The sequence below is a fragment of the Petaurus breviceps genome, unplaced genomic scaffold (assembly GCF_028583685.1).
Source record: "Petaurus breviceps papuanus isolate PSGF00001 unplaced genomic scaffold, PetGlider_PUasm1.0 37, whole genome shotgun sequence".
Lineage (NCBI taxonomy): Eukaryota > Metazoa > Chordata > Mammalia > Diprotodontia > Petauridae > Petaurus > Petaurus breviceps.
In genome coordinates this window covers 20,775,421-20,800,334 of record NW_027186296.1, presented here as the reverse complement: position 1 = coordinate 20,800,334, position 24,914 = coordinate 20,775,421, and the positions used below count along the sequence as shown (strand labels likewise).

Genomic DNA, 24,914 nt, shown 5'->3' with positions numbered 1-24,914 from the left:
AAGAATTTGTACTTAGAATTGGGGTAGAAGCCAATAGGCACCAAATTATACCCAGGACTTCATGCCTCTCCTTTAGGTTTGTCTCCAATATAAACATTAGTATACATGGACTTGTAGCTGTTCTTTTCTGTTCCTGTCTTACAATAGAAGTTTCTACCTGTAGTTGGGAAATATTCATTACCCAATGGAAACTCTCCCAAGTTTCTTTTAAATTATTAAAGTAATAGGTGTGTATTCAAACTTAGCAATTAATAGGATAGCACATTGCATTTCCCCTATCATACTACATTGTTTGTAATTGTAAAAACCTATGCAGTGAAACCATTTATCAATATGTTCATAAATCCTTTATTCTGAAAACTGAATAATAGATTTTGAAATCTAAAAAAAATGGTAAGGAAGCATAGACAACAGATTTTTAAACTGGTAGTTCTCTTTATTTGCCTTTGCGAACTTCATAATTAACTCTCAAAAGCACCATTACTTCTTCTACACTTGAAGATTTTTTTTGGGGGGTGGGGAGGGCAGCTGGGGTTAAGTGACTTGCCCAAAGTCACATGGCTAGTAATTGTGTTAAGTGTCTGAGGTCGGATTTGAACTCAGGTCCTCCTGACTTCAGGGCCAGTGCTCTATTCACTGCGCCTCCTAGCTGCCCTTACACTTGGAAGATTTGCCAAATTGGCACTGGCCTTTTTTATCTTTTTAGTGGTCAGGGGACCAGCATGCCCTCTTAAAAATAATTTTAATTGATATATATTGTTTCATGTTACCTATATTTCCAGAATTGGCCATCCCTTATAACAAAGTTTTTGGGTTTTTTTTTTTCAGGGGGGAAGGCAAGGCAATTGAGGTTAAGTAACTTGCCCAAGGTCACACAGCTAGTTAAGTGTCAAGTGTCTGGGGCTGGATTTGAACTCATGTCCTTCTGACTCTAGGGCTGGTGTGTTGTTCACTGTGCCACCTAGCTGCCCCAAATTTTTTTAAAAGAGGAAAAAAACATTGTTCAACAGAACTTTAATTTTAAAAAAAGTTATAAAGTGTGCAGAATTCCACACCCTCCAACCTTTGTCTTTTCTTTGGAGCCACACGTCATTATAATTTTAGGGGTATGCCTTTGTAAAAAATAAGGTATTAAAATAAAGCTATTTCATTTAAGTATGCAAAGGGGGAGGAAATGTCATATTCTAGTGGATAGCAACCCAGCCTTGCTCCCAGAAGAGCAGCAAGTCACTTAATCTCTCAGTGTGCCCAACAACTACAAGAGTTATAATCCATGGATGAGCTGCCAGTCTATATTGGTGGAGGGTGGATTCACACGGGGGAATTACTCAAAACTAAGGAAATCCTAGATCTAGGTCAAAACAACAAAGGGGTATTCACTAGAAATAACTCAATTCATAATTGAGCTTTAAATTTATTTTATTTTTCTCCCATTAGGAAGGTGAAACTTCTGGAAAAAGGAAAGCAGAGGATGATGATAAAGCTAATAAAAAACACAAGAAGTATGTGATTAGTGATGAAGAAGAAGAAGATGATGACTGAATTTCATAAAATGGAAGTGTGTTTTCTATGGATTGTACAGTTATTTTATAACAGATGTAACATGATGAAGTTATTTTGATTAAATGAAATTGATAGGCTTTTTGTGTCACTGGAGTGTGAATAAAATTTGTAAAAGTAAGTTCTCTGACTTAAGAAATGAGCTAGTAGTACGGCTCTAGTCCCTCATTTCGTCCTGTTGCTAGGGCTCCATACACAGAATTTCCCTCTATATTTGTACCTGTCAAAAACACTTTCATTTAGGGTTCTGACATCAGCTACCACTTTTCTCAGGATGCCTTACCTGAAAATGACCTTTTCCTCTTCAGATGTTCTTTTAGGACTTTTTCTGGCTCTTACACATTTTGCTTTTTACCATTCTGTTAGTGAATAGTCACTGCTCCCAGTGAGTTTATGGTGTTTTTCACTTTTGTGTCTCTGGTGCTTAGCACTGCTCCTTGCTTCACATCCTTGTTGAATTTATCGGAAAAGGGAATGACTTGTGATTTAATGAGTTCTTGCTGCTAGAAGAATTCAAATATAGACTGGATGACAACTTGGTGATAATTTAGAGAGTAATACAGCAGGAAGAAGTCAGTCAATAAGCATTAAGCCCCTACTGTATACCAGGCACTGTGCTAATAAGCACTGGAGATACAAAAAGATGCAATCTTTGTCCTCAAGAAGCTCATAATCTAATAGGGGAACAAGTAAACAAATACAAACAAGTGATACACAAGGATAAATAGGAAATAAGTGAGAGGTTTCTAGAGAAGTTGGCATTTTAATTGGAACATAAAGGAATCCACAGAAGTCAGCAGGTGGAGATAAGGAAGGACAGCATTCCAGGCATGGGGCAGGGGCAGTCAGAGAAAACGCCCAGAGCTGAGAGACTGGGGGTCTGTCTTGTTTGTGGAACCAGGAGACTAGTGCTGTCACTGGATCAAAGAGTATGTGTCAGGGAGTAAAAGTAAGGTGTAAGAAGATTGGAAAGGGAGGAGGAAACTAGATTTTAAGGACTTTAAATGCCAGAGGAGATAGCCACTGGAATTTAAGTGGTGAGAGAGAGAGAGAGTGTGTGTGTGTGTGTGTGTGAGAGAGAGAGAGAGAGACATATTTGGACCTGAAGTCTAAATCAGTTTGGTGGCTGGATGGATGATGAACTAGAGTGGGGAGAGACTTGAGGCAGACTGATTCACTAGCAGGAGTTGGAAGATCCTTCTCAACTCCAAGATTCTAGTTTTACTCACAAATATTTTGGGTACTCAACAGCTGTTGGGGCACCATAAATAATATTTAAATGGTCCTAAAATGAGGTTCAGCTTGGGTCAAAATTTAAAGCTTATAGATTATGAAAAATTATAATGTTAGTGAGCTTTGAGAGTATATATATTTTCAAATTTACATGTCTTAATTGTGGTCTTATGTTTAATAGTTTTCTATAGGTCCTGAGTTGTGCCCATGCTAATTCTGAATAAGTATAATCAATTGGCAGCATAGAAATAATTGGTTCATGAAACCAACCAAAAAGGGAGCCAGTTCATTAGTCCATTTTGGCAAATCAAACTTCTGGGAGAAGCCACGATGGCAGAGAAGCAAGAACTGCTCTCTCCCTAATAATAAGGATCTAGAAAATGTAGACAGAATCTTGACTGAGAAGTCCCCCCCCAAAAGTCAGTGATTTATTTTCCAGCCCAGGTCAACATAGGGATAGGTCTGTGCATGCTAGGGATGAAGAGGGGTGTCTAATCAGCAATGACTGCAAAACATTTCAGCACTGAGACTGAAAAAGGGCTGAGACTGTACACCAGGGCAAGACAAGGTCCCAAACCCACAGGTGCTAACTGGCATCTCTCAAGAACCACGAATACAGAATGGATGAAGGATGGGACCTGTGCCTATGGGTGACATTCCAGAAGGAAAAAAGGTCAGAGGAGTACCTGTCAGTGTGTCTGTGTCTATATTTTCCAGTTTAGTCTGAAGCCTGTAGCAGAATAATAAAATGCAGGAAACCTTCAGTTCAGTCATTCTGAACAAGCTGGCTGAGTTCAGTAGCAGTCTACTGAAACTCCAAACACAGCCAGCTCACAGGCCTGTTGCTCAGATCTAAGCGCAGGTTAGGAACATGCAGAGCCCAGAGATGCAATGATAAAATCTGGCCTGGGCTCACATTGCTTTGGGAGCAATGAAAGCTTGGGAGATCCCCAGTCCACAATATTTAAGCCCCAGAAAGCAGTACCAGGACTTAAGGGGACAGCCTGGACAATCCCCCCAGAAGCACACAGAGGCAGGAAGTCAGGAAGCAGGCTGGAAACAAAGTAAGAATCCCATTATAAAGAGCTATTATGGTGACAGAAGAAGAGTAACTCCAAAACATCTTAAGCAAAGCCCCAAAGGAAAACACAGCTTGGAGGGGGTGGAGTCAAGAACCTCCGCAGGGCTCCGGCTCTCACCACCTCCAATCCATGTAAAGGGGGACTCTGAACAAACTTTGGAGCTACAGAACCCACAAAATGACACAGAGAAGCTAACCTCCCGCTGAGGACAGCCTGGCAGGCAGGAATTGGCCAGCGCAGCCGAGCCCAGCTCCACACGGAGGTTTTAGCCCCAGGGTGGCCTGACCAGCCTCCAGCAGGAGGGACTCCAGATCACCAGCAGCTGTGGCAATCCAGAATTATCAACACATAGATGCTAAGGACAAAGTGAGAGGTCAGTGCAGTGTGGATTTTGGGACCCAGTACTTGGGAATGCTTTGGCTTTTGACCCCTGGGTGAGAAGCCCCTGAGGGCTGTGGCGCAGCTGCCACCATGTGGCAGCTTCAGCTCCTGGCCTGCAGAGTGTAGGGGGACCAAGCAACCAGTCTGAGGGGTAATTGCTCTTGCTTTAACCTGCTTGGATCTGGATTGAGGTCTAGGATGGAGGTCCTGGGGTGTGTGAAGAGCTTGACAGAGCATGTGGAGGTTTCAGAGAGGCCACCCAACCAATAGCTCCAGTAGTTGAGAAAGCCCCAGCGTTTGGTATGAAGCTCTCCTGTCTGGCAGCAGAGTCCTACTGTGGCAAAAAGCCCCCAAGTCAAGTAACTGAGTGGCAACATGACCAGGCAAAGGAAGCAAAGCAAACAGAAGAATCCAACATTAGACTCCTATTTTGGGGACAAAAAGGATCAAAGCACGGAACAGGAAGAAGACAGTGAAGTCAAACTCCTGCACCAAAAGCTTTAAAGGAAAATACAAGCTAGTTACAGGCCATAGAGGACCTTAAGAAGCAGATAAGAGAAGTGGAGGAATAATTGGGAAGAGAAATGAGAATGATGCAAGAAAACTACGAAATGAGAGTCAACAGCCTGACTGAGGAAAATTACACCTTAAAAAATAGACTAACTCAAAATGGCAAAAGAGGCTCAAAAAGGCAATGAGAAAAATGCCTTAAAAAGATGAATTTGCCAGATGGAAAAAGAATCTCAAAAGTTCACTGAGGAGAATCATTCCTTCAGAATTAGACTGGAGCAAATGGAAGCTAATGACTTTATGAGAAATCAAGATGCTGTTAAACAGATCCAAACAAAAGGAAAACAAACACAGCCTGGGCATAACAGACAATGCATGAAGTTTTTGCTGTTTTTTTAAAAAAAGAGTTAAAGGTATTTTTATAAATAAGAGCAAGAGGAAAAAAACTGGAAAATATATGAAAGCTATAGAAGAAAGAATTAAAAACAATTAGCATATTGGCACAAGAGCACAAAAACTTACCCAAGGGGGAAAAAAACTCCTTGAAAATATAAGCCAACAATAAAACAAAATGACTGAAAAAAATAGAAAAGGGGAAGCTAGGTGGCACAGTGAATAAAGCCACTGGCCTTTGAGTCAGGAGGACCTAAATTCAAATCCGGCCTCAGACACTTAACACATATTAGCCATGTGACTTTGGGCAAGTCACTTAACCCCAATTGCTCTGCCTTCCCCATTCCAAAAAGCAAAAAAAAAAGTAAGAAAAAAAGTAAAGTATCTTCAGGGAAAACAACTAACCTGGAAATCAAATCGAGGAGAATTTAAAAATCATTGAAAAATGACTTTTATCATATGTGAAAGCCACAACCCCCCGCCCCTCCCCCACAAAAAAAAGAGAGAGCCTAGACAACATATTTCAAAAAATGAAAGAAAAGTACCCAGATCTTTTAGACCATAAGGCAAAGTTGAAATTGAAAAATTACATTGATCACCTCCAGAAAGAAACCCTAAAACTCCCAGGAATATTATAGCCAAAACTCAGGGCTTATGGGTCTCAGATAAAATACTGCAAGTTATCAGAAAGAATTCAGTTATTGAGGAAGCATAGTCAAGCCACATACATATTAGCAGTCACCACTAACTTCAAGTATATATGTATAAAGGATATAGGCTTACAACCAGCCTATGGAGGCTGGATATAAGCTTACAACAGCAAAATGGAGTATGATCCTCCAGGAGGGAAAATGGATCATTAATGAAATAGAGGACTTCTGAGCATTCCTAACGAAAAGACCAAAGATACAACAGAAACTGAAATACAAACAGGAGTCAAGATAAACATAAAAAGGTAAATATGAGTGAACAATCATAAGGGATTAAATAAGAATAAACTTTACATTTTAATATGGGGAAATGATACATATCTCCCCTCTGGACTATATCAGGAGTCATAGGGGGAGTATTAAAAATAAGGCTTAGGAGTGAATAAGCATTATCTTAAAAAGAAGAATGGAGGGGCAGCCAGGTAGCACAGTGAGCAAGAGCACCAGCCCCAGAGTCGGGATGACCTGGCATCAAATCCGGGCTCAGACACTTAGCATCTACCCAGAAACACCTGTCCATGTAACCTTGAGCAAGTTACTTAACCCCAACTGGTTAAAAAAAAAAAAAAAAGGAAATCGAGGGGAAAAGGAATACATTGGGTGGAGGAAGTGTGGGGAAAATTATTTTATGTAATTGGGGTGTGCTAGTAGAAGACTATACAAACAAGGAAGAAAGGGTGGGGAAACTTACTGAATACCCGAAACCTACTCTCATCTCTACTGGTCAAAGGAGAGAAGAATACACGAGAATACCCACACAGTCGGGTACAGAAATATATTTCACTTGAACGAGCAACAGGGTAAGGGAAGAAAGAGGAAGGGAGACCAAGGGAGGGATTAGTCTTTAGCAAAACAAACTTTTTTTAAGCTTTCATTTGGTATGTTATTTTTCCCCACTTACATGTAAAAATAATTTTTAGCATTTGTTTTCAAATTTCTCTCCTCTTCCTCCCTACCCCTCCTCACTGTGAAAGCAAGCAATTCAATATAGATTATACATGTGTAGTCATGCAAAACATTCATAATAGTCACATTGTGAAAGAAAACATAGGCAAGGGGGGAAAAAAACTTGAAAAACAAGGTAAAAAAAGGCATGCTTTAATCTGTATCCAGACACCATCTCATAAGTCCTTCAGAGTTGTCTTGCATCTCTGTACTGCTGAGAATAGTGAAGTCACTGACGGCAGAATATCTTACAATATTGCTGTTACTTTGTGTACAGTACATTTCACTTTTGCATCAGCTCATGCAAGTCTTTTCAGGTTAGCAAAACAAACTTAAGGAAGGGGAAGCTGAAAGAGGGATTTAAAAGAAAAAAAGGATAAGAACCTGTGACTGGGCTCTGGGTGAAGGAAAGAGAAGTGAGGCAGGTGAGCAGAAGCAGATCGGAGGAAACTGAGCTGCTGATGTAAGAATATGCCACTCTCTCACTACCAGATCTTCCTAATAAAGGGGGGGTTGGGAAACAAAGGATAAAGGAAACCATATGATAACAAGGAGGGAGGGAAATACACAATGATCATAACTGAATCAGATAAATTCACCCCTAAAATGAATTAGAGAGCAGAATCCAAAAATATGTTGTCAACAAGACGCGTCCTGAAAAATATAGATTGGCACAATTAAAATAAAGCATTGGAACAAAATCTATTTAGACTTCAGCTGAAGTAAAAGACTAAGAACTCTGATCAATTAAGTGATCAGCTACAATTCCAGAGGTCCATCTCCTGACAGAGGTGACAACTAAGGGTGCAGAATAAAATAAACATTTTTAGACATGGTAACCATGAGGATTTGTTTTGCTTGACTATGCATATGTATTATAAGAGTTTTGTTTTTCTTTTTCTTTTCCAGTGGTGAGGGGGAGGAGAGAAAATGAATGTTTAACTGAAAAAAAGTGAAAAGTTAACATTTAAAAAATTAAGCCTAGTTTCTTCCTGTATAACAATCAAATCTAGCTCTTTTGGTGGTCAAACAGCTGGTCAAAGTGGAACGGGACGAAACAATTCAGGTCCACACCAATTCTTAGATGCAAAGAGAGTATGAGATTGCTTTTTAAAGAAGTCAGAACCAAAGAAACATTTTATAAACTTTATTGAATTACTTTAAAAAAACATGTAATACAATTGTTCCAAATACTTGCAGTACTTATTTTGATTCTTCAAATTTAAATGATCTGAGATTCATGATTTATAACACTCAAGTTTCAGAATTGTGAAACCCACTCAGATTCTTCTTTCCAGAAGTAAAATAATTGATTGTGGATTTGAGAATCTTTGTTTTATAGACATTTGCATTTAATGTGACACAGTCCCAAGTGTTTAAGAAAATATTAAAAAGAAAAAAAATCCAGAAATAATTATGTTCTCCCTAAAAGTCTACTGCAGACTACAAAAGCATAAACAGGGAATTTTTTTTTCTACACAGTATTATTAGTGATAAGTCCAAGTGTATTCTTTATATCCCAAGTTCTGAGCCTTAAATCTCAGAACAAAGTTAATGAATTAGAACTATTTTTCTTATTAGAAGATGAAGTGGATTATAAAGCTCATAAAAGTTGCTGGCCATATCTACTAAAAAGGTAGCTACAATGTAAATTTTTATATACTCTCCTGTTGATATGGTTGACAGCTTTCCAAAAGAAGTAAATTCAGGGTCAATTAGGAAGCATCACATGGAAAACTTGAATTAATCAGACTGATTGAGAGGTCTAGAGAATTTAAGATTTTAATCAATGACTTGGTTAAAGCTATAGAGTATATATGCATAAAAATTCACAAAAAAAACCTGACAAGCTAGGAAAATAGGTGATATTTATTAAGACTGATAAGAGATAAATGTTATGACACACTTGGGTTAAAGAAAATAATTTGCTGGGATGGCTAGGTGGTGCAGTGAATAGAGCACTGGCCCTGGAGTCAGGAGGACCTGAGTTCAAATTCGGCCTCAGACACTTAACACAAAACTAGCCATGTGACCTTGGGCAAGTCACCTAAACCCAAGTGCCCTGCCTTCCCCCCTCCAAAAAAAAAAAAGCAAAAAAAGAAAATAATTTGCTTAAATGTAGGATGAAGGAATTATGACCAGATGATAACTCCTTTAAAAAAAGACTTTGAGGTCCATGGTCTCAATACTAGTCAACCATTTGACTATCACAGCCAAAAAATTCAATGCAATTTTAGGCTGTATTAACTAAAGTACAGTGTTCAGCAGTGGGGTGGTGGGCAGTGGTATACTTTATAGTGGTGAGATCCCATAGAGAATACCAAGGATACTGACAAGCTGATAGAGAAAGGTTACCAGGAAGATGAAGGGACCAGAAACCATGATATGCATGCTTAGCCTGGAGAAGAGAAGGCTCAGATTTAGGGCCATAAAGGACCTTGGAGATCATCTAGTCCAACTCTCATTTTACAAATGAGGAAACTGAGGTCAAGGGAGGCTATTAAATGACTTATCCAAGGTCACATGGGTAGCAGAAGAATCATGATCTGAATCCAGGTCTTCTGACTCTAAATTCAGTATTCTTTCTACTATACCACAGAGAAGACATGATTACTGTCCCCTGAGAATTGTTATGATAGAAAATAGGTTAGATTTCCTTTGATAAGTCCCAGAGGGCAGAACTAGGCATAATGAACATAAGAGGTAGAAATGCAGATTTGGCATAAGGTAAAATGTCATAACAATTAGAGCTCTCCAAAAAGTATGGCATGTTGCCTTAGAAAATAGTTCCCCAATTACTGAAAGTCTTCAAGCAGAAAGTAGATTACTATTTGTTAGGAGTGTTGTAAAGGAGTTTCTGCTAAGGTGTGTACTGAGATCTCCTCCTCACTTTGGGACTTTCTGATTTCACAAAATTCTATTAGGATTAAAAATGAAAGGTCATTCTGAATTACAGAATAGTTTTTAAAGAAATGAGATTTTTTTGTCATTTTCAACATTCAGTAACTAGTCTAATATAGGATGATCTAATGCTGGAAGGACTGCAATATTAATGAAATATGTTAAAAGTAATTTGTAATCATTCTTGAATATTATTAGTGTTTTAAGGTTAAATCTCCTTTCCATCTTCTTTAGATTATCTGTTTATCAAATGTTTTCTTCACTGAGTACTAAGCTATGTCACCTGAATTACCATATATCCCCATTGAGTGAAATCCAAATGAATGAGATTTTAGAGAAATCTTTTTTATAAATCCTCAAGTTTTCTGATTTTCACAGAATTAGAATGGTTTTTATATTATTTAACCTAACAGATGCAGAAAATCATTCTTAGCATAGGAAAGTTTTGGATTCAAATGTGAATCTCCAGCATACAAAATCTAAGGTAATGTGATTATTCACAGCACAAAGGGTTTTTAAAAAAATGTAAAAGAATTCATATGAGGTTCCTTTAACTTTCTTATTAGGAGTCTCTTAATGACAGAGCTCTGATTGCACTGACAAATCAGAAGGAACAAATTAATGACTGAGTCAGCCTGAGAACTTCTGGAGAAGACAAAGTTAGGGAGAATTTTTAAACTTTAGCACTCAAAATAAACACTGGAGAAGTAATGAGAGTTGTTTCTGACATGTCACTGTTCTCTCCTTTTGTGGCTGGCCCTGGGTTAGGAGTTAACTGATGGAAGCACTCAAAAAAGGAGCACTAGGAAGGATCAGAAAACACACCTTTCTAAGTTCTTGGTAGCACTGACTCTACAAGGAATGGAGGAGTCTATAAACCCCAAAGGAAAAGATGCTGTTTGTAGCTGTTTTGAAGTGACCTATTTTCACCTTAAAAGGTAACGTAGACTTCAAAATAGCCAAAGCCCAAAACAAAAGGTTCTCTGGAGTGTTTTGGGTTGTTTCACCTTGTGGTTTTTGCAATAAAAACAGCAGGAATAAAACTGATATAAGATTATGGCATTATTATCAGAAAATCTTTTTTTTTCCCTTTTAGGTGTCCTTTTTTCTAATGTGTAGCACCCCTCTCCCCCACCTCAATGTATTGGAACATATGACCAAAATTCAAGTATTAAGCCAATGGGAAAATATAATTTGATTTACAAAAATATACATTTACATGCAACTTTTCCAGAAATGCACCTATTACACAATACAAAGTATACTTTAAGTCTGAATTAGATTATAAGGATTTGCAAATTTTTTGACAATAGAAAGATGACTTTTCTCAAAAATTCTTGTTATTTTGTCTTTTAAATGACAGGTACTCAATAAACATGAAGTTTTACTTAGATAACTATACAATAGCTAAGTCAAACTGGACACATCTATATAGCACCAAAACCCATTTTAAAACTCATACTAGCCATTATTGGTGGGTTTTAAAATACATATAATTAATCACATGCAAACATATTGGAAAAGTTAACTTCGGTTGAAAAAGGTTAACCATTAACTTTTTTTTAAAAAGCTTTTAACAAAAGCTCTAACAAAACTTTAACCCAAAGACAAAAAAGATGACCACACTGAAGTTTTTTGGTTGGATTATAAAACTTACAGCCTTACAAAATAAAATCTTTGGTGTAGCAATGAACTATCTGTTCAATTAAGCCTATATAAATTTTAGAGCATGAGGGAATCGATGAAATATATTCAAAGTCTGCTAATGGGGTGTTGATTTTTAGGAAGCAAGCATCAGTTTCCTCCCTTAAGATGGTTATTCTTTTATGGAAGATAGTCTACATTCAAACAGATACACATTTATCTTTTAAGAGAATTCAAGAGAAATAGGTTTTTTTTTTTCCAAATTAAATATTGAATTACAGTATGGCACTGGAATGGTACTAACAAAATACTCAACACAGTCATACTCTAAATAAACAGAACATGTGAAAAAGACGTTTCTGTGAGTATGATACAAAAATCCAGGTAGGGTCAATGCATATTACCTATACATTTTTTTAACCTAAGTGAAAGTGGGGGTGTGGAGGGAGAACCTATACATTCAAAAATAACTTTAGTGACTACATACATACCTACATATGTTTGTGAGTATAAGTGAGGAAGGCTTGCTAAAATGGCATTAGGTATAACCCATCAATACCTTTCAGTGCAGTATTCTTCTATTCCTAGCCTGACTTCCAATCTTGTTGGAATTGTGCAGTCTTTTAAATACATAGTGCAATTCAAAAATTGACTAGTGATTTAAAGAATAGCCTGGCTAATCTAAAAAGTAATTAGAAGGCCTATAATCATAAATAACTAATAGCCAAACTGACTATTATCCACCATTCTAGACTCTATAAAACCCTGGACAAAGGTAAACATCACAATTATGATTAGAGAAGCCTTAGTCCATAAGATAAAAGGATTATTCCTGGCTTATTAGATAGTCCAGAGAAAATATAAGGAGCAGATGATGTAATTCAACAATACAATTTAAAAGACAAAATACTAAAAACTCAATTTTCTCCTTTAGAAACTCCCCCTAAGAAGGCTATAACCCTCAATTATAAAGTAGAGGTTACCTAGACTCCTTACTTCCTAAACTTCTTTCAAATGTCTATATATTTGGCCACTTCACTGCTTTAAAGGGCATCCCAGAGATGAGTGAACCAAACGCAAATTCTTGTGTGGATCTCGATTCTTGGGTCTCCCATCAATCAAATAAGCTTAGCAAGTTGCTTCCTATTTTCCTTGGGGCGCTTTTATAGCAACTGGAAAACTTATTTTCATTTGTGGAGTTATTTTTACACAGTATGAATATGAAACAGGAAGAGAAAAATAAATATAAAAACTAGACAATTACCAAAAAGAACAGTAATTTTTCTTACTGACTGACAAAGTTACAGTGTTGAGTAAATACTGTTTGCACAGTTATATATGGCTAGCCTGACATTTCCTACCACACCGTATGATATCTAAAATAATTTGCAAAAACACCTTCTACAAATTTACTAATCTTTAACATTAGATTACATGGAAACATTAATATGTCCTATTATCTGTAATTTGGAGGTACTCAATAATAAGGAATTCCTCTGTTATCCTGAATAACTAAAAATAAGTTAGTAAGTTGGATATGTTTTTACAGAGGAACCTATAAAATGCTTTCCTATGTTCCTAGCATTCATTCACTGAGGGAAATGTCTTTACACAAAGTATGTCTATCACACTCTATCTGGAAGAAAAACAATTAACTTGGATTTGTCTGTATTTTTGACTTGTTATGTAACATGAAAAGGCCTATTTGAAAAACTTTTGAACATGTACTATTTTAGACATTTCAGATCAGAGAACTAGCACTCTGGAATGTATCAAAAACATTTTTTTCCCGTAGAAGACTTTGCTCTTAAAAGGACATATTTTAAGTAATGTGTTTCTAAATTCTGGCATTCTCTCTTGAAAGAGAGAACCAGTTTATTGTAGGCACACATTCTAAAAATGGAGACATTTTAAGATTAATCACATTGAAAGCTTAAGTGCCAGGTTTCCAAAAAACATAATGGCAACTGTAATAACTACAAATGTCTGCAATGTCCCTTTTCAATAAAAAATTATTCTAAAAAATAATTCATCTTTCCACTTAAAAGACTTTCCCAATTTTCTCTTTTGGGTTTCAAAAGGAATCAATTGGATTCCTCTTTACCCAATAATTCCTTACAAGCAAGCACTTTTAAACTAAACTAAAATTGATTTGAGCAGAAAGCAGAAAAAGTGTTCCAAAATATAAAAAAAAAAATTATCTACTATTGATTTTACACAATTTGATGCTGCTGACATCTCACTGGGGGAAAAAAATTATGTATACAGTATAAAAAAAAAGGAATGAAATTTCCAGTCTTTTCCCTTCTACCTAGGCAAATTTTAAATCTGAAATCAACACAAAGGTCTTGGGACCTTTTGAAGTCTTCCAAAGTTGGTGAATTTACTGGTGGTCTCCTTCAACTCGTCTCTTTCGAACTGTAAGAAAAATTTAAGAAATTAATAGTTTTCATAATGTTAACCTTTTTGAGAATAAATACAATATTGTCAAGTATTAGCATCATACTACAATTTATGTTTTAATAATTTTCAATTCTAAATTTGTACTGAAATTTAAGTTTTTGCATTACCTACCTTTTTAATTTACATACTGAGCTAGGAGGAATATTCAAACAATGCTATTACTACATTTTATAGACCCTTTTCTTAAATGTGTATATATTCATTGAAGAAACTTTAGAAATCTAAAAATAAAATCACGCAATAATTTTTGGGTAAATATATGTAATTTTGTAGAAGAGTCTGCACTTCCTATCTTGTTTTTATTGTCAAGATTTAAATCCTGAACACATAACTTGTTAAACATGCAATATACTTCTTAAAAGATTCATAACTATCTTAAAACTTGCTTGTTAGTGGATAAGTAACTATCTTAAAACAACCAAGTAAAGATGACACTCAGGCAGATGAAACTAGGAAGTCACTAGTGGCATGCTCTTTTGTACTCAATCCAGGAGAACAACACACTTAAAGACACAGCACATTTTAACTTTACAGATACAACTTGTCATTGCTTTCCCTACTTTCCTTCCCCTGTGTCACTTTTATATAAAATGACCCAGTTTAAAATTAATTACAAAATAGCTTAAATAATTTAAACCTTCTTCCCAGTTTATGGACTTTGTAAGTTCAATGTTACTTCTGGCTGTCATGTTCCTTGTCCTGCCAGCTGGACTCTACAAACCAGCTCAGGTGCTGAAGCCAAAAGGGTATGACTAACAAAGAACCCTAGGCTGGGTTATACCACTAAACTAGCTAAATGATCTTGACTGAAAAAAATCACAAGCATTTATGGAGTGCCTATTATATACTAGGCACTTTGCTATACAGTAGGGATGGATCCACAGACAGAAATGAGACAGGTGTTCAACTTCTCTGGGATTTTCTTCATCTGCAAAATGAAGGGTTTGCATTAGATGATCATGAAGGTTCTAGCTATCATTCTACTCTTTTCTCCCAAAGGGTCAAGACTCTCCCGTGTGACAATGCATAAATGACTGAGAACAGGCTGAGGTCTTCAGGAAACCAGAAGCAGTCAGTCTGTGTGTCTGTCTCTCTCAGAGAGGAGGGCTCACTGGTCCAAACTTCTGGCTTAAGGCAAAGTCTTACATATTGCTATAATAGTCAAAGAAAGGCCCTAGCCTCCTAGTGAGTAGTAACACTTAGTTTTAAGATTCACTTATCAAATTATTTTGTATATTAAAGGTTATCTTTTCCTTATTAAATTAGTAAATTCTTGTGTTAAACTAGCCTGTTAGTGTCTTGTTCTTTATTTTTCACTCTTCCCTCCAAATGGAAGCACAGACTATTTATAGATGGAGCCAAGAAATGATTTATCTTGGTCAAATAAGGAAAACAAGCAGAGAAAATGGCTGTCTTAAGCCTTATTTGCTTCTCTTCAAATGATTTTTCCAAAAATTAAAGAAAGTCAATATATGCTGCTGATCTCATGGTAAGAAAAGGTTCTGTGTTTCCTACTTAGCGCCACATGAAGTAACACCCTCTTTTTCCTTACTGTTGGACTCAAGGATGAGGTCAGGTGATTCTAAAACTTCCAAAGGCATTATGAGAATACCAATGAAGAAAATAAAATTTAGAAGACTTAATAAAGTTCCTTGTATTCAGCAATCAATAAACACTATTGTAGGATGATGTACATCTCTTATTTTGCTCTTAATGAAAATGAATTAATTTCTGTTCCTGATTCTAATTCCTAATCTTAATGAATACTAAAAGTTAGATATGTAATAATTGGGTTATTATGGAAAAATAAAATAACTTCATTCAGTTCAGAAATATCTAAAAAACAAACTACAGGTTAATGATCTCATTTTAGAATTCAGCTTCTGTAGTTTTAAGAAATAAAACCGAGGAAGTGCTTCAGGTGCAATGGAAAAGCATTCTAATCTAACCCTATTTTTAAAACATATGGCCAGGATTCACATAAACAGGCAAAGGGGAGAGACAGAAATAAAGTAAAGCAAAGCAAAATATGTGAGAAATGGATGACAAAGATCAAAGAGTGAGTATAAAGACAGAGACATAGAACTCAGAGCTCAGGGGCCATTTGGGAGAACTCCATAACCTTTTTGTCGCTGAAGCCCTGAAGCTTCTTGGCTGGAGAGATGAAAAAACATATGCAGGAATATTTCTGAGTACTTCAGACTAAGAAACTGGGAGGAAAAAAAGACATATGAAAATCAAGTAACTGAAAAAGACATTCCCCCATTTTTCAGAAGTGAAGCTGAAGTAGAAGAGAAATCTGACAATTAAAAATTAAAATTTCTAAAAGGTTTTGTACACCAAATCAATTCTAAGCTGTATAACTTGTGACTATTTTTAACTCTTAGGACTTTTGTTTAAATTACAAAACCCCTTCCTACCTTGTGATCTTAAGGCAAAAATGAATGTGTGGAACTGGGAACCAGAGCTAAGAACTTATGGTAAAACCCTACTGATTCTGAGAAAAAGATAAAACCAGGCAGAAGAAACTAATTGTAATCCTTCTTCCACCTTGCTGTGGAGTTGACCCTCACCTGTTCTTTTCCTGGCAATGGACTAGAGAATCCATCACCAAATTCTACAAGGTTTTCCTTTACTATATTTCTTGGACCTACTCCTTATTTCTTTTGCCAATGATTACCCTGGTCTAAGTTCCAATTATCTATTTTAATTCTCCTAGCCAGCTCTACCTTTCCTTTGAATTATCTTAATGCATAAGCATCATTTTGATGATATGCATCTTTTCTCTAGTTTAGAATGACTCTCAATTGCCTTGAAAAGAAAATCCCTATTCAGGCAGCATGGTAAAGGGAGCTGAATTTGGAGTCAAGTATTCTTGGTTCAAATTCTGGCTCTAACACAAATTAACACAGTGACCATAAGCATATCACTTCACCTCCCTAAACTATAGTTTCCTCACCTGGATGACCTTGAAGGTTCCTTCCATATCTAAATCTAGGTTTCTATATAATCTTTCTTCAGGGCCTTCCATTGATTGGCTCTTCTAACTGTCTACCATCATTTTTTATTTTTCAGCTCAAACAGTTAGCTTGCTGAGATGTTTGGGCTATAAATTTGTGGTCAAGATTTTGGGGAAAGTTAAGATGGAAAGGGGGAAGAGAAGAGAGGGAGAAAGAATAAGTGTGTATGGTTGGGAGGGGTTAGGATGAACAGTGGTTACTTTAGGATTAAGTTGCAGGGATTTGTGTTTATAGCTGATCTCATATTTTGATATTCTCTGCCCACTTTTTAGAACAAGGAATGGAATGTCAAATACCCACTTGTAGTTGAAAGGTCCACTACAGTAAAGTAGTTACTGTGTCTAAAGCATAAATAAGGAAATTCTTAAAGCTCAGAGATTGTGATGTGTTTAGGGTTTTTTATTTGCTTTTTTGTTGGGGGTGAGAGGTGGGGGGAAAGGACCATAACAAGTTGGGTCTAATGTGTTCAAAGGAGAAAATGAGAGTTTTAAATCAGATCCTGTATGCTAATTTTCCCAAAACACGAATTTAATTTCAGTTATTGTAGAATGATGGGAATTCTCTATTAGCTTTTCTAATTTAATTTGGGCATAAGAGGTCATGTCGTATTTAATGCCATAAATTTGTACATGGGGTTTCTTAGATATAGGCATAATATAAATAATATATGATACATACTATATAATTATATAATATAAATATGTAACTAACCATTAACATGTAATGTTGGTAATTGTTTTACATTCTACTTAGGATGAGCTAGAAAGCAAAGGACACTAGGAGGAAGCAAGAGAGGATCTAGTAAAATAGACAATTATCAGAATATTTAGTAATAAATTAAACATGGGAATTGCTACCTTCTCCCTCTCTGTTTTTTTAAACATTAAGATGGCAAAATCCTCTACTTGCAGCTTGCAAGATAGGTCATATATTTTTGATCCTCTTCTGACAGTGTCTTAATTTAAAGGAATTAATTTTTGAGAGCGATAATTAAATACAAATTAAAAAATTACACCCCTTTAAGAAAGATAGTTCTTCCTTTAAGGAAAATTATTTCTTTTCTAAAATATCTACCATCACCAATGCTTTAAAAAAACTCCAAATACAAGCACTATTACTGGACACTACATTCTTTTTTTTTCTAGAACACGTCTTACCCAAGTCATTGTTTTTCGTTATTGCGTTGGCTGCCCTGGTTCGTGGCCCCTGTTGTGTAAACTGATACCCAAATTTAAGAATTTTTGTGTTTTCCTCGAGCATCCTGGCCATTTCCAGTTCAACAGCTGTCCCCAACTGCTGCCTCTAGAATGTAATTACAAAAAGAATATTATTAACAAACTTGAATAAATTACTTCCCACAGGAAGCCATGCCTAATACAAATAGGAGCATATGAAAGTGTGCTGTTTTATGTTTTTTTTTCTTCAAATGTATCCCAAAATACATAAGAAAAATGACAAGTTTCCAAAGTTTATTTCTCTATCTAAAAGAAGATATGAAACTTGAGTTCAAATCCAGCAGACACTTAACACAAAACTAGCTGTGTGACCTTGAGCAAGTCACTTAACTCCAATTGCCCTTTCTCCCCTCCAAAAAGCAAAAAAAAAAAAAAAGATGTGAAACAGCTGTAGCTTAAATTCTTTTTTGTTTTTTTTTTTTTGCCTTTTGGAGGGCAATTGGGGTTAAGTAACTTGCCCAAGATTACACGGCTAGTTTTTTTGTGTGGGTGTTGTGTCTAAGGCTGGAACTGAACTTGGGTCCTCCTGACTCCAGGGCTGGTGCTTTACTCACTGCACCACCTAGCTACCCCTATAGCTTAAATTCTAATGTATGTTAAGTGTTTTTGAAGCACAGATCTTTCCCTTTTTTTTTCTTTTTTTCCAGGTAGTAGAAAAGGTGGCCACTCTGAATTTTTTACCTCTAAAGAAATGACAGAGATCGAATTCTGAGTTTGCAAAGGTATTTTTCTGGAATAGTAGCAAGTCTTCAAAAACCATATAAGCTTACCACCTCATTTATCACTGGAAAAATGTGCTGTCCCTACCTGGTGAAGTTTTCCTCAAAGTGCTAAAACTTTTTACTTTACCTATTTTGAATGGGGATAATTTTAAAATATACTTTTTTTGTCTTACAATATGCTGGACATAATTTAGCCTTTTCTTGATAACTCAGGGTCTGAATGTCAATCATTACACTGTGCTACAACTCTAGCAGGCTATGTTATGTGCCAAACAATTTTTCCACTGATGAAATGGATAGTCATGCTTTGGTTTTGCCCTTATTATGTTTTTTTGGTCTCCTTTTTTAGGAAGTCACTGTAACCATGGCTGTCTCTAAGAGGTCCCCTTTCCCCCACCACCTTTATTACTTCTTGTAACAGTTAAGTTGTTGCAAGGGTAAACAGTAAATATAGGACTGTGGGGTTCTCCCTACAAATAAAGTGCATGTTTTAATAAACTAGCCTTGTGAAATTGACTGGCGTCTCAGAGCCCTTCTTTGCTTTCTTCTTGCCCCCCCTTTTTTAAGATATCCAAAATTAACAGAGAAGTAACCCCTAAACAAAACTGTTTTAAGTGCTGGCCAACAGATATTAATACCTAAATTATTAGTAATGATATTCAAAATAGATTGTGGGCTGCATGGAACTGATCAAGAAATATAGAAAATTAGAAGCCCTTCTCTCATTTGCTTATGTAGAATAATGTCTCAGTGTTCTTCGACTTTAGTGGTTCCAACTTCCTAGTCCTAGGAGTTCAAATGGTAAGCTGCAGTGCCCATATGGGAAGGGAGCGGTTAGAGTCCAACAGCCATACAGGAAAGCAGAATGGGGTCAGTACAGCTCCTCCTTCATATTTTCTTCTACTTTTTGCCCTAAGCCAAAATTATCCCAATCACTGAGGAAACTAGATGGATAGAGACCAGAGAGACAAGGTCTCAGTGTACTTTGTAACTGTTTAACACTAGCTAAGCTGCAACTGTTTTTAACTAGAGAAATGAGAAAGGGCAATAAACAAATTACTGAAGCAGCTGCTTATTAACTTCAACCTGAGGCTCTAGAGAGGGTCAGTTATACATGACAGTCATCACAAGGCTCCCGGCTATCTATATGTAAGCTCTTGAGTGACCCTACATCCAGACTTCAAAATGAATAAAAATCCCCTCTATGAGCAATCAGTTTCTGGAAAAGGCACCACATTTCCCAGTAAGTATGTGCCTGGGCAACTGACGAATATGAAATCAAAGTGAGATCCTGAGATAATCTTTAAGGGCTATTTCCACTTGGGTCATTCAAAGTCAATAGGTAGTCAAGCGCTGGCACAGTGATTATAGTATCCTTCCATCACAAGCAGTGTTGAAGCTGGAAACGACAGTTTATTCTTTTACATGTCCTTTTTTGCAAATTTTGATCATAAAGTACACTTTTATCAGTGCTTGAACCAAATGTTCACACTCTCTTCTAGGGCCATTCCACAGGCTTCTGGTTCCATGTGACTTCTATGATCAGTGCTCATCTTGGGGCACTGGGAAAAAAGGAACAAAATGCTATCCTGTGTTTATCAAGGGGAAATGGAAACTATCAAACCACAAATTTCATAATGGGATGGCTGGTATGCCCTCATACAGATTCACGTTCCCATCTCTCCCCCTCTGACTTGAATGAAGAATGAGGGTACTTAAATGTATTAGGAGACAGTTAGGTCAAGCCTGACGGAAAAGCAGTAACAGTCTTGCTTTACAGTGGGATACTGCTACAATGGAAAGCGGAGGTGCTACCTGCATGGTATCCTATGGTGACTGCAAAACCCTTTACTATTGCTAGTGAAAAAACAGAAACCTGCAATAGAAGCAAAAGCAATTCAACTAGTTTTTTTTCCTTCTTTTCTGGAGGGAGGAAGGTAGGGCAAACTGGGCTTAAGTGACTTGCCCAAGGTCACATGGCTATTTTATTGTGTTAATTGTCTGAGGCCGGATTTGAACTCAGGTCCTCCTGACTCCAGGGCTGGTGCTCTATTCACTGTGGCACCTAGCCGCCCCTCAACTACTTTTTAAAGTCCTGCATTGGACTGTTTAGCTAAGACTAATAATATGTGTGTGCCCTTCTCAATTATGCAAAGGCTTAATAAAAATATCTCTCAAACCAACTACCTACTCAGAAAGCCCTTCCCATGGACACGGCAGACTCTAACTAAGCCTTCCTTTTCTTGACCTCCAAAGCACTGCAGGAGATGCTTTGGGCTATAATTATATTATATTACTACTGTATCTATTAACCTGATTATCAATCTTGATTTCAGCCAGGGTTTCATTTTCTTTTAAGGCATCAATCAGTGCTTGAATACCAGCTCCTGTAATAAAATTGGACTCCAAATTTAAGCTCTTTAATGTTTTATTCACTTTCAGCATGTCTGCAAATGCCTAAAAAAGGACAACAAAAATCAAAATTAAGATTTCATAAATTAGATTCAAAAAGTTCATGATACTGTTAATACTTTAAAATATATTTAGACTTATTAATATCTTTACTTGATAATTTTTATTGAACTACATGACATCTATTTTTTTTACATCATATTATCTTAGCTCTACTCATATCTATATAATTTAATCCCCCAATCTCCATTCAGGGAAAATTTGGACATCTAAACCTTTTAATTCCATTGACATCCTAGAACAAGGAAGACAAAATTTATTCTTCTATCAATATGCACATAATAGTCTCAGAAAGTCAATAGCTATTCGTCATAGAATATTCACAGATATTTTAAAAAGGATAATTCCTCATTTTATAAAAATATTGAAATATTTAATATACCATATCTAGCTAAAGCCAGAGGCCTTTATTTTTAGGACCAGGACTGGACCTGTAATTTTATTGGTATAGGGAACTCCCAGATGAGAAAATTTCCTCTACTGATGCATGCTGGCATCTTCTGCAACACTATCATCATCATACAGAACTTTAAGGTTTACAAAACACTCCACAAATATCATCTTAGTAGAGCCTCACATCAACCCTGGGAGTAGGTGCTATGATTAACCCCAGTTTACATTCAATGATGGCCTTTCAGAAACTTCAAGACCATATCCATCACTAAGTCTTTTTTTCTTCAGGCTCTTCTTCATTCATAGATGGCACGATCTTGAAGTCAACCCATCATCATCCTGATCACCTTTCCCTAGCCGCTCTCCAGATCTACCAGTGTCCTTCCTAAAACATGGTATCCAGAACTTTCACCCTCTCATTCTGAACACTTTATCTCTCTTAAGGCAGCCTAAGACTAATTAGTTTTTTTGGCTGCTGTATCACAACCACTGACTCATACAGAGCTTATACTCCCCTGAAATCTCAATATATCTTTCAGATGAACTGTTATCTAACTTTGCTCCTCTCCATTTTGTACTTGTAAAGTTATTTTTTAAATAACTATTTTTAAAATAACTTTAGAAGTACAAAATGGAGAGGAGCATAGCTTAAAAAAAAAAACCAAGCGTTTAGGATTTTACATTTGTCCCTGCAAGTTTTATTCTATTAGATTTGGCCCAACATTCTAGCCTGCTAAAATCTTGACTTTGTCAGCTAGTATATTATCTGTTCTTCTCAGTTTTATGTCATCAGCAAATCTGATAACCACATCTATGACTTTATCTAAATCACTGATCAAAATGTTAAAGAGCAAGGGGCCAAGCATCTCTAGGCAGCATCCCTAGGCATTTCTCTAGAGTTCTTTTGCCAAGCTGCCAACCTTCATTAATGATTATTGTGGGGATCCAGTAATTTGAACAGTTTTGAATCCCCATAAATTATGCTATTGCCTAGGCTACATTTCTCCATCTTCTTAAAAAGTGTGAAAGATTTTGTCAAATGTTTTGTTAAAATCAAGAGAAACTAAATCTATAGCATTTCCTAATCTACCAGCCTAGTAATCCTGTTAAAAAAGGAAATAAGGTTAATCTGGCATGATTTTTGATTAATGAAGTTGTGCTGACTCTTTGGGATCATCATTTCCTTCTCCACATATTCTCTCTCTATCCTTTGAAAAATGTTCTAGAATCCTGCCAACTGACCACATTCTCTTCTCTGTTTTTGCAAATTAAGACAGTATATGGGCTGCTCCAGTTCCATGGCACCTCGACCATTCTCCAGAAATCACATCAGGATGTTCTTTCAATACTGTGGGATTCTAAGTCTAATGACTTGAACTTATCAGAATAGCTATGTGCTTTCTCAATCATGCTAATCTCTGGGTCCAACTTCCTATGAGCCATTTTTGTTTCATTCTTTTCAGTCCAAAGGTCACTGCCCTTAATAAGTATTTGTTGACTGAATGAAATGGGGGAACTGTTCCTGGGAATAACAGAACAAGGGTCAGAAGATCTCATGCTATGACTAGGGAGCAGGACTAAAACATTTGTCAAAAGGATGAGACAAAGTGCAGGGCCATGTTGAGGGAGGAGGAAGAAGCAGGGCTCAATCCAAGGATATGGGGTGTAAGACCAAGCATGTATAGCTGAAGAGAAAGCAGTTAGCTACAGGGGAAAGAAAACAAGACGGGGAATCAGGGAACCTGGGCTCTGGTCTTAGCTGTGCACCACTAGCTGTGTGACCTCAGACAATTCACCTAACCTCTTGGAACTTCAGTGCCCCCATCTATAGTGTGAAGAAGCTGGATTAGATGAGGCCCTTTAGCATTCTAAGGGTCTACAATTCTAAAATAATAGCTAACATTTAGATAGTGCACTGTACAAAGCACTTTACAAATATCTCATTTGATCCTCACAACAACCCTGGGAGGTAAGTGCTATTATGATCATCCCCATTTTACAGATGAGGAAACCAAGGCAGACAGTGGTTAAAGTGACTTGCCCAGGGTCACACAGCTAGGGAGTATCTGAGGCCAAATATGAACTCAGGTCTTCCTGACATCAAGCCCAGTGTGCTTACTCACCATATCACCCAGCTGCCTAGAATGCAAATGGATGACTTTTGACAGAATATAGAATACAAGTAATAAATATGCACTATCTGAGCATACAAGGCAGAAGAAGATTGTAATTCAGTTGGGGAGACGAGGCATATACAACAAAGAAATAATTCCTGGTTAAGAGAGACTCTATCAAAGAGCTAAAGTGTACAGTTTAAACAATTAGATAAGAAGACAGTAAACGAGACTTAAAGGCTACAGTTTGGAGTGGCCTCCTCCCTCTCCCCCCACTCCTCATACTTGGCTTTATGTATTACCAACAGAAGCTTACTCACAGCAGCAACAGGGTCATTGCTTCGGGTGGCTGCAAGACTGAAGCATGTCACATAGGTGTTGTCTTCCAAAGCTTTTGCAAATTCTTTGAGGGTGGGAATAGGAATATTCTTGAAAAAAGGAATTTGAAAAAAAAAAAGAAATATTTTTATTTTTCGAAAGGAATCCTCTATTATCAGTGGAACCCTTATAAGAAGTATTTGGTAGGGTAAGAGCCAGCTTCCTGAAGGAACCTGCACATTAACACAGCTACTGATCTACAAATGAAAATAAGCAATACCCTCCATATCCATGTTGATGCCTATGGGTCCCACATACTCTAAACTACAGCCTCAGCATGTGGGTTTCGCCACCTCAGATATTTAAAGAAATGGGTAACTATCAAGGAAATCCTTTTCCTCTCACAAATGAGTTATGCTGATTTTGAATATTCTTAAAGTGAGCAGCTAGGTAGGCTCAAAGTCAGGAAGATCTGAGTTCAAATCCAGCCTCAGACACTTGCTATGTGGCCCTGGGCAAGTCACTTAACCCTGTCTGCTTCAATTTCCTCATCTGTAAAATCAGCTGGACAAGGAAATGGCAAACGATCCTGGTATCTTTTCCAAGGAAATCTCCTAAAAGGGGTCACACAGAGTAAGACATGACTGAAAAATGACTAATCAACAATATAAAGTGAAGATCCAATATGGTTCGAAGAGTCTCAAATCTCTTAAAATCAAAAATCACTAAATTTCATAGGTGGAAGGGACCTCAGAAAACCATCTAGTTCAATTCACTAATATTTTTTTTTGCTTTTTTTTTTTTTGGGGGGGGGGGGG

At 36.9% G+C, this 24,914-nt stretch overlaps 2 protein-coding genes across 2 annotated transcripts in view; one reads left to right on the top strand and one right to left on the bottom strand.

The window, feature by feature from the left end:
* LEO1 (LEO1 homolog, Paf1/RNA polymerase II complex component) overlaps positions 1-1,640 on the top strand; it is a 54,356-nt gene extending 52,716 nt beyond the window's left edge. Inside the window, exon 12 of the mRNA XM_069098061.1 lies at positions 1,438-1,640. Within this exon, the coding sequence (XP_068954162.1) occupies positions 1,438-1,542 (105 nt within the window). The 3' untranslated portion in view covers positions 1,543-1,640. The remainder of the gene's footprint in view (positions 1-1,437) is intronic.
* A 6,306-nt stretch (positions 1,641-7,946) lies between these two features.
* Positions 7,947-24,914, bottom strand: part of TMOD3 (tropomodulin 3) — an 81,498-nt gene continuing 64,530 nt past the window's right edge. The window contains exons 7-10 of the mRNA XM_069098059.1: positions 24,099-24,206; positions 21,113-21,256; positions 18,000-18,144; positions 7,947-13,777 (exon numbers count right to left, since the gene is read on the bottom strand). Coding sequence (XP_068954160.1) covers positions 13,743-13,777; positions 18,000-18,144; positions 21,113-21,256; positions 24,099-24,206 — 432 coding nt within the window. The 3' untranslated portion in view covers positions 7,947-13,742. The remainder of the gene's footprint in view (positions 13,778-17,999; positions 18,145-21,112; positions 21,257-24,098; positions 24,207-24,914) is intronic.